This window comes from Brachyistius frenatus, unplaced genomic scaffold, assembly GCF_029030835.1.
Source record: "Brachyistius frenatus isolate BFR_SWC_R1_liver_20210118 unplaced genomic scaffold, ASM2903083v1 Contig_64, whole genome shotgun sequence".
Lineage (NCBI taxonomy): Eukaryota > Metazoa > Chordata > Actinopteri > Embiotocidae > Brachyistius > Brachyistius frenatus.
Genome location: NW_027210663.1, coordinates 886,112 through 895,780, shown reverse-complemented (window position 1 = coordinate 895,780; position 9,669 = coordinate 886,112). Strand labels below are relative to the sequence as shown.

General features: G+C 41.8%; 1 protein-coding gene across 6 annotated transcripts; it reads left to right on the top strand.

Moving 5' to 3' along the window:
• Nucleotides 1-3,697: 3,697 nt before the first annotated feature.
• hnf1a (HNF1 homeobox a) lies at nt 3,698-9,219 on the top strand. Of its 6 annotated transcripts, none has more exons than XM_069706638.1 (11): nt 3,698-4,213; nt 5,221-5,420; nt 5,546-5,726; nt 6,317-6,519; nt 6,836-6,978; nt 7,070-7,211; nt 7,301-7,489; nt 7,569-7,684; nt 7,771-7,855; nt 8,900-8,972; nt 9,089-9,172. In XM_069706638.1, the coding sequence occupies exons 1-11, from the start codon at nt 3,915-3,917 to the stop codon at nt 9,096-9,098; spliced, it is 1,641 nt and encodes a 546-aa protein (XP_069562739.1). In that variant the 5' UTR covers nt 3,698-3,914; the 3' UTR covers nt 9,099-9,172. The 6 variants fall into 6 exon arrangements, with proteins under 6 accessions (XP_069562739.1, XP_069562738.1, XP_069562735.1 ...); XM_069706637.1 differs by having other exon boundaries at nt 8,897-8,972; XM_069706634.1 differs by lacking the exon at nt 8,900-8,972 and having other exon boundaries at nt 9,089-9,219.
• The last annotated feature ends 450 nt before the right edge of the window (nt 9,220-9,669 follow it).

Below are 9,669 nucleotides of genomic sequence, written 5' to 3'. Positions count from 1 at the left end.
TGATGTTGAGTAACTTGACAAAATTTCCACTACAGTTCAGATAAAGTGTTATCAGGCACAATGTACAGATACAGAAATGTATCTGTGGTGATCTCCTAACTGGTTTGAAGTGGTCTTTAAATTGTTTAAACATCAGATAACAAAATTACAATGAAAGTCTTTCTCAAATCTGTGAAACACTAGTTCACACCACATGTAAAGAAATTATTTAAAAAAAATTATGAAGGAATTAATACTATGTACCAATGATTGAGACACAAAAACGTTTATTCATACAAGACGACTCTATAATAGTTTGCATTGATCTTACTGTGCACTGTTTAAGCCATTGAGTGATTCAGTTTCACAACAAATGTTGCGTTAGGAAACCTGCCATCAATCCTCGCTCTTTGTAACCTGTTAAACTTTTATCAAATCAACATAAAGCTTAGATATTTTATGTCATATTATTCTTTCAACACACCCACAGGCCCTGTTATTGTGCCTGAGGTGTTTGAATGACAACATATGGTTCATTACATAATTACTCTGTAGTATTTTTCCTCCCTTTAGTACTTCATCTCATCACTGTAACTTCACTAACCATTCCAGTTGATAAACAGCCTTCTTGTTAAGTCATTTAAAGTGAATGTCTGATGAAAAGTCAATGCGTGTAAGTGTCCTCGATTGCAACTCAAGCAAAAAATGTGTGTCTGTTTTAATAAACCTTCCATACAGAAACTGGCTTATGCAGTGCAGTATAACAGGAGGTTTGCACGCTGTGTGCTCATTCATTGCAAGGGTTTAAGTATTTAATTAGTACCAAAGCCAGCTCTGGCTAATCTTCTCAACACTGACTCAACATGTGACCTGGTAACTAATGTTAAGGCCAATCAATAGCCAGAGTAATTCAAATAAAGACAATCACAGCTTAGACTCACGTCAGGTATAAAATGGATGCTGTCCTACCTGAGGCTCAGAGTTCAGTGCAAAGTTTGGAGTTTGTCTTTACTTTTTTTAAGCGTATGCTGACACTGAAATGCATAAGACCAAGCAAATATACAGTGCTTATTATGTCTCTATAATGCACATATATCTTACAGAAACACTACAGGTTAAGAGTGTGTAACACAGGATGTCCAGGCACAGATTTAGATTCATGATTGTCCTCTCCAACACAGTATATCCTCACTGAGTGCTGCAGCCAGTCTCCTGCCTGCACACAGGCCTACACTCTATCCTCTGCAGATGAACAGATGAAGCTCTGGAAGTGGGACAGGGGCTATTTGGACAGGAATTAAGGGGTGTGTTAAATTTCTGCATGCATGATCAATGGGGTTGAATGGTGGGGTTGGGGTTGGGGGGTGGGTGGGAGGCGCACTAGGCTGAGGCAGAGAGAGAGAGCGGCGGTGAGAACACACACAGAGGCAGCGAGCAATGGTTCACTAATGAGAGATGGACAGTGTGGATTGTATCTCATTACCAATCAACATAGCTTTGAGTTCTCTGGAGGGGGAAAATGCAAGCTCTAATGTGTGCTGCATGTGTTCCTTTTTGATAAACCCGGCCTGTGTGGTGGAGCATTAGTCACAGCGGTATCTGAGCTTCTGGAAATCCACACACACTGCCCTCTGTCCGTTTTGGTGAGGAGTTTCCTCTGAATAGTACAATGGGACTTAATTACAGGTCAGTGGCATGTCTCAGGGAGATAGAGGGAGCTCTGTTACCCTTCCAAATACAGTATAATGCCATCTTCCCAAGGGTGGGGTGGGGTAACAAGAGCTCAACACAAAAAGGTGCTGATAGGCTGAACCTGAGAATGGTATAAGGTGATCCAGGCAGAGAAAGTGAGCATTTCACACTGAAAAGAGGGAGAGGGAAGATAAAAGACTACATTAACTCTCAAAGGTTTTCTCCCGTTCAGTTTGCCCTCTTTCCTTTCCAGTTCGCTTCCAACTTCTCATTCCTGCCAACTCACTTCGACAAAAAACAACAGGGTGGATCAAGGACAAAGAAATATTGAATTTGGAAATAATAAGAAATCTACATAGACAAATTTATGCAAATAGTTGCAGTAAAAGTTGGAGTTTGACACCACCTGTGGGGGAAGTTGAAAGTTCAAACATACAAGTACTCACAGTTGCATCTTAGTTAGCTCAGTTAGACTAGAAAATCAATAACCAACATCAGATTTATGTAAAATTAGGTCTGCCTGATAAAATCATGAAAAAAGTCAAGGAAAGACATTTTTTGCAGGAAAATAAAAAATAAACAAGGTGAGAAAAGTACACCATAAAAGTTCAGACAAAGTTTAAACACATGTTACCAGTAGTGAAAAATAACACAGTGAAGATACTGGAGAAAGTAAAGCACTGTATTTAAGTATGTTTTTATACAGTGATTTTAGTTTTTCCCATTTAATTATACACTTCATACTTCTGTTCCACTACATTTCAGAGGGACATATTTATGTCAGATTGAGATTTTTCACAATAATACATGATACACACATAAAACACAAAGCAGCAGTTTTAAATATTTAAACTAAAGTGTATACCAACATTTTTGGCTTTTGAGTCGTTGAAGCAGCTTCAACTTACAGTCCTCTGCTGTCAAATGCTGTTAGCTTCCACCAAAGACAGACAGTTTGAGGCCCAAACAGGAAAAAGTATAGCTCTCCAAAAGGTAAATAATTAAGTGCTCCAAAAACAAGGGGAGGACAGATGTTTTATTTTAAATCTGTCCTCCCCTCCCTAATAATCACCTCACAACTCTTTGGAGGGACCTGACCTATAGGTTTAAAGAGGTCGGGAGCAAACTATCAAACTGTACATAAAGTAGTTAAAACATTTTTTTTTTTACTTAAATGAAATACAAGAATAAAATATATATTTTTTTAATTTCTGCAGGATGAGAACATTTACTGTTGATATGTTTTGCTGATATAATTCTTCTATATTTTTAGCATTTTAATTCAGGACTTTTACTTTTACACTGTGGACAAATTTTTCTGGGAGTGCTTCTTTCACCACTTTAATAAACATTTAATGTGAACATACACATCTATGTATAACACGTAATGTATAACATCAGGACACTGATTTCACAGTGCAGAGCTCTCTCTTATTCGCTCTTATAGTGGTGGGACGAATGGTTAACACAGAAAGCACTGCCTGTACACGACAGCCTGTAACATGAAGTAACTTTGCAACAGGGACACGTCATGAAACTGGGACGCTCTGATGTAAAGATGACACACCAGCGCCCTCTACTGCGCTAAAGGAGGGATCAATAAATGTTTCTGCTCAGGTGATTTTCTATACATAAAGTCTCTGTGTATTTTGTTCAAATTTGGCCTATAACTGATTTTTTTTTTTAATCATTTTCTTCAATATAGAAATCTGAAATTCATATAATTCAAGAAAAAAAGTCAGAAAAGTTTCACTGTGTCCCAAAAGTCTGTTTGACTATGAAATGGGAGATACCTGTATATAATCCTCACTTCACAACTTCTCAGTTATTTTTTCTTTCTTTGTATTCTCATTTACTTTGAGAGGTAAGCTGTGGCCTCTGCAAATGTAACACCCCTCACTTTTATGTACCGTTTTTAAATTGCAGTTTGGGCCTGAGGGAGTGGGGGCAAAGTTCGCAGGGCGCATGTAAGGAGGAGGGGGGGAAGAGGAGGAAGGTTAAAAAAAAAAGAAAATTGACCTTTGAAAGCAAAACAGCAGGTGGAGAGCTAAAACCAGGCAGCTCAGGACACACCGGGAGGAAATTCAACAGAGGAAAATGAAAGTATACTTTGTGTAAAGCTGAGGTGGGACTGTAGATATAATGAGGCCCTGTGGTGGCTGTCTGGCTGCTGTCTGAGTGTAACAGTGCACGTGAGAGCAGTGTTTGTTTGCGAGGTAGTAGCGAGGTAAGGCATAAGACTAATGGAGGGAGAGGAGAGGGCCGGGGCTGCCAAAGTGAGGTCGAGTTGTCTGACCGCGCTTCAGGAGCAGCTGATCTGGGCCCTGCTGGAATCAGGACTATCCCGGGACGTCCTGGTCCAAGCCATGGGGGAGCTGGAGCGAAACAGGACGAGTGGCGGCGCTGAGAAGGCAGAGAGGGGAGATGGAGAGAGCTCCGAGGAGGGAGAAATGGATTTCCCACCACCTATATTCCGAGACCTGGAGAAGCTTCCTCCGGACGAGGCATCCAAACTGAGGGCTGAAGTCGACCAGTTACTGCAGTAAGTAGATCCCAGCACTTCTCTGCAAGCTCCATGGCAACAGTAAAACCATCTTAGTTTGTCTGTCCAATAAGACCTGATCAGATACATTTAGAAAATGTACTAAAGCCTCCTCACTCGACGCTGTCTTTGTTCCCTCTCCTGTCTTTTACCTGCTCTATATCAAAACCAAACACCTGAGAGTTGAAACAACAGTTTACCTCTCAACCCCACTATTCCTTTTTTCTTCCTGGGCTCGGTTCTCCTCTCTATCTACCAAATCCAGCCTCCTTCACATGCTTCTCTGTCTCGCTCTCCACAATCTGGCGTCTGAAGCGAATTTAAAGAGGGTTCCTCCTTTGCTAGTTACTAATTACCCACCCCATCATTATTCCCTCGCCATTTCTTAATAAACAAGCTACATGCATAGGTGAAGATTAATGGAGTATGGCTTGTCATGTGAGGTTATGTTTGCACAACGCATGAAGGACGTTTCTACGTTCAGTTTTAAGACCAGATTTTGACTATTTGGAATAGTACACGCATTTCTTAAGCAATCTATTTATATGTAAAATTATAATGTCATAAAACTCTTTATGTCAGGTCAGTTTAAAAATATTTCGTGTATTAAATCTCATATCATAATTTAAGGATTTGTGAGGTGAATGTGGAGCTCTTAAATTAAGGGTTTTTTGCAATTTAGTGCATTTTTATTGCTTCTGACAGAGAGTTGGAAAGCGTTAAATTAGGCTTCATAAACCTTTCACACATTTTTCCCCTCCAGTGATCTGAAAGGGCTGGACTTTGCCCCTGTGTACTTTCTCTTATCTCTCTGTGTCAACAAGCTCTGTGCTTCCCTTTGAGTTGCCATGTTGTAACAAACTGTGCCCGTTAAGCAATTCTCTGTAAGAAATACCCAGAAATATTATGGAAAAGAAAGAGGGATATACTTTGGTCTAATAAATAAAAATTCACAAAAATATGAAGTAGGTGAGTACACAAAAAGCTCAGGTGTTTGTGTCCAACAGGGAGGACTCCTGGCATGTTGCAAAAATGGTGAAAAGCTACATGCAACAGCATAACCTCCCTCAGCGAGAGGTGGTGGAGTCCACAGGGCTCAACCAGTCCCACCTCTCCCAGCACCTCAACAAAGGCACGCCCATGAAGAACCAGAAGAGAGCTGCTCTGTACACCTGGTACGTCAAGAAGCGGTGCGAGATCAGCCAGCGTGAGTACACAAGCTCAAACACTCATCAAATATAATTTCTGTGGGAGTCGGGGACACAGTTCTCACAAAAAAATGTAATAAAAAAAATTTAAAAAAAGGAAAAACATACCACTATTTCATTCCAGAATTCACCAATGCCAAACATGGCCTTGCATCTATGGAGGAGCACGGAGAGGAAACAAAGAAAGGACGGAGGAACAGGTTCAAGTGGGGTCCAGCATCCCTGCAGATCCTCTTCCACGCCTACGAAAGACAGAAGAACCCCAGCAAAGAGGAGCGAGAGGTGCTGGTGGAGGAGTGTAACAGGTGAGACAGATATATTTGAATTATCTCATATTAATGCTTTGCTGTGTCTGTTTAGTTCAAACAGGCTTAAACCATGTGTGGGATTGATGAGATAAACCCTGTATTACAGTACAATTGAATCATCTATATTTGAGGTGTCTGAACCTACATGTTTCTGTATAATACATTCATATTCATGATTAGCAGCAATCTAATCTGCTCCATTAGGGCTGCGTGGGTGCGCTTTGGTCACATTTAAACAACTGTCATCACATTTATTTAAAATTCTGCAAAGCTCTGATTGGTCCACAGAAATATGGGACATCATCTTATTTCAGTTGTGAAAAACCACAAAGAAAACCACAAATAACTTGCAAAATAACCCAAACTGCTCTAACTTCTGCAAAAAAAAACAGTGTTCATGTAAGTTTTTACTCTTAAAAACTATCGTTCTTACTTTTTCACTATTATTGTACACAGAACTGCTCAGCATTTTTTTCATCATTAGGTGGGTGGTTCAGCATCTCTAAAATCCTCTGTTGAAATAGTAAGGAGACCTTGTATATTTTTAAAATGTAAAGCCACGCATCTGTGTGTTCCTCCCTCTTCAGGGCAGAGTGTATCCAGAGGGGCGTGTCTCCTTCCCAGCTCGCTGGTCTGGGCTCCAACCTGGTCACCGAGGTCCGAGTATACAACTGGTTCGCCAACCGCCGTAAAGAGGAGGCCTTTCGTCACAAGCTGGCCCTCGACACACCTTTCACCAGCCAATCTGCGTCCTCTTCTCATCCCGGCCTTCCTCCCAGTCCTGAGCACGGTAATAATCTGACAACATTCAGGCGAACTTGAGGGGTGATACACTGAAATTTAAAAATGAAATCAGAGCTGCCCCCTAAAAGAGTTATCGAGAGAGCGGTCTGTTGGGACAAAGCTGGTCTTTCATTTCCCAGATCTTTAGCATGTCTTGTCTTTATGATCTTTTCTTGTAAAACAATACCCGTCCCACTCCTGTAGACATGACCGTACTGGTTCTTGAGCAGATGCTCACATTTCTTAGTATGAGTTTACAAAGAAATGTCTGATGTGTAAACTATGGACCTTGTCAATATTCTGTGACGCCTGTAATTTCCTAGGTGTGAAATACAGCCAGCAAATCTCATGTGAAACTATGAGCTCAGCTCGAGGCAGCGCAGGAGACAGAGTGGGACGTCTCGTGGTCAGTCCGGTCCAACTGGAGCCCAGCCACACACTCCTCGAGACCCATAACCCCAAGCCGGTGAGAGCCTGCGTCATGGTGCTTTGTTATTCTATACAAGACTACCAGCATGCACTGCTGCCATCACCACCACGTTGTCCTCTGGTTTCAGGTGTCCAGCGGTGGCCCACTACCCCCAGTAAGCACTCTGACCTCCCTGCACAGTCTGTCTGCCTCCCCTGCATCCTCCCAGGGCCTCATCATGGCCTCAGTGCCCAGCGTCATGAGTTTCGGGGAGTCCTCTCTTCTCATCGGTAACCTTCGTTCTCCGGTTTACTTTCTTTTTTTTGTAAGAATAAAAAGTCAAATTCTGCTAACAACATCCTCGCCTGTTGGTTCCCAGGTTTGACCTCCACGCAGCCTCAGACCGTGCCCGTCATAAACAACATGGGCGGCGGCTTCACAACTCTGCAGCCCATCTCGTTCCAGCAGCAGCTTCACGCCTCATCACAGCAGCCCTTATCTCATCAGCTTCACAGTCACATGGCTGCCAGTCCGTTCATGGCAACCATGGCGCAGCTGCCATGTCACAGTAAGGCTACAGCAGCAACATGACAAGAGTTTAACATGTTGCATTAAGCAAAGATTCATTCATCTGTTCCTCGTTACAGTGTACAACAAGTCGGACTCGCCCCAGTACCACCCGTCCAGTCTGCTGTCTCAAGCCATGGTCATCACTGACAGCAGCAGCCTGGGAACTCTGACCAGCCTCGCTGCCGTCAGACAGGTACCGAGTCTGATGGGTTGATTGGTCTGTTCGGGGCATCAATAATCTCATTCTGAAAACCTGTCCTTGATTTTTGTTTTCTCTAGATTCTGACAGCAGATCCCGAGGAAGAGACGGACCCACCTTTACAGGAAGAGTCTCTACACCTGCAGCCGCACACACCTGTGCCAGGTACACAACTGTAAATACAGGTTTACTGCACATCTACACTCAACCATAACATTTCTGGGATGACATGTCAAGTTACACAAATTTCAAAGGGACTTTTAGAACAGCACGAATACTTTAAAGCTGCATTCAACAGCATGACACGTTAGTTCAGAATGCATTACTGTAAACTGTGTGAGTCACGTCTCAGCAGTGCTTTTGGAGGTGAAATGATCGAAGATTAATTGGATTGGATAAATGTCAGCTAAGCCTCTCTATGTAACGTATGCACACGCTCCCTGGGCCTGTGTGGCTTTTCTCCGGGCGCTTCGGCAGTCCAAAGAAATGCATGTTATGTTGATTGGTGATTCTATATTGGCCGTAGGTTTGAATATGAGTGTTGCTTGTCTGTCTGTCTGTTTGTCTGTGTGTGTGGGTGCTGCAATGGACTGTCGAGGGTGTAGCCCGCCTTTGCTAAAACTCAGCTGGGATATGCTCCAACCCCCCAGGAGCCTGTTCACAGTTTAGATAGTGGTTGGATGAAATTCACTTTTATTTTACATTAACTCAAGCTGTTTAGGAAATACCTTAATTTGTTTTCTTGCCAAGAGTATTGGTCCTATATTCTAGCTCTCAGCAAGAAAACCAACTGTTCCACAATTACTGTATCATCATATGATTAAATTAAATCCATTGCATGCAACAACGTTGTTTGCAATAGCACAACTGCAGCATCAGAGTCATGTGTTTTGGGTTTTATTGCAGAGTGGCAAGCCATTTTAAAGGTGCATTACAGCCACCTGCTCGACTGGAGCATTGAGCAGAAGATGAGCAGAAAAGTAAACAAAAACAAAAATGTAGTAGTACATTTTCCAAGAAGCCTCTAGAAGATTACCTAATAAAATACAATGTTTTCCATCTATTAATGATGATTCTGGTTCCTTTCATTCTTTGCAATAGCTGCTACATTCCAATCAAACCTGTTCAACTAACTCGTTAAAAATTTGTGTTATTAAGACAGTTAGTTACTATTTTATCTTTATTTTTTAACTCGGCTTCAATTAGCAGAAAATCAACTGGCATTCCATCAGACTGTTTGGCCAGTTTTGTCTACATCCTCCTTGATTTCCAACATGAACAGGTCAAACTCATATTATGGTGCATGATCAATGCAATCACAGATGGACACATTTAATAATAGATTAGGACCCCACATAAACTAATTCCAACTAAACTCCCTTTTTTTTTTGTCTACAGCTTCTTCTGAGAGCCTCGAGCTGTATCCTGCCTCTCAGACGACAGAAAGTCACCAGTCTCACCTCCTCTCACCTTCACCAACAGACATCAGCTCCTACATCCCTTCACAAATGGTCTCTACGGCACAGTAAAAGGGCTCTCCTCACTGTCAGCTGCACTCAGGGGTACGAGGGCAGCTGGGACGGACAGCTGCCCCCGGAATAAATTTCTGGACTCGGGGGGCTACGAGGACGAGTCAGCTTTGATGTCTCAAACACTGGCTGACTCAAACTCCCTACAACTATAATTGAAACAAGGACTGATATTAGAGAAGATTGAACAGCAGAGAATGAACTGAAAATCAACACTGAACTGTATTTTATATTAAAGCCATGTTTTGTAATGTTCAGAAATTGTAAATTCAAGTGAAACTTGTGAACAGCATGTTACCCGCATTGTTTTTTTTAACTCACTGCCTTGAAATGTTTTTTCACACTTTCATGACAAAGTAAAAACTATTTCAATTATGGAATGAAAATATATTTCATGGCTTCCTACAATATCTCTGAAATATTTTGGAAAAGACCTCACAATCCAAACAT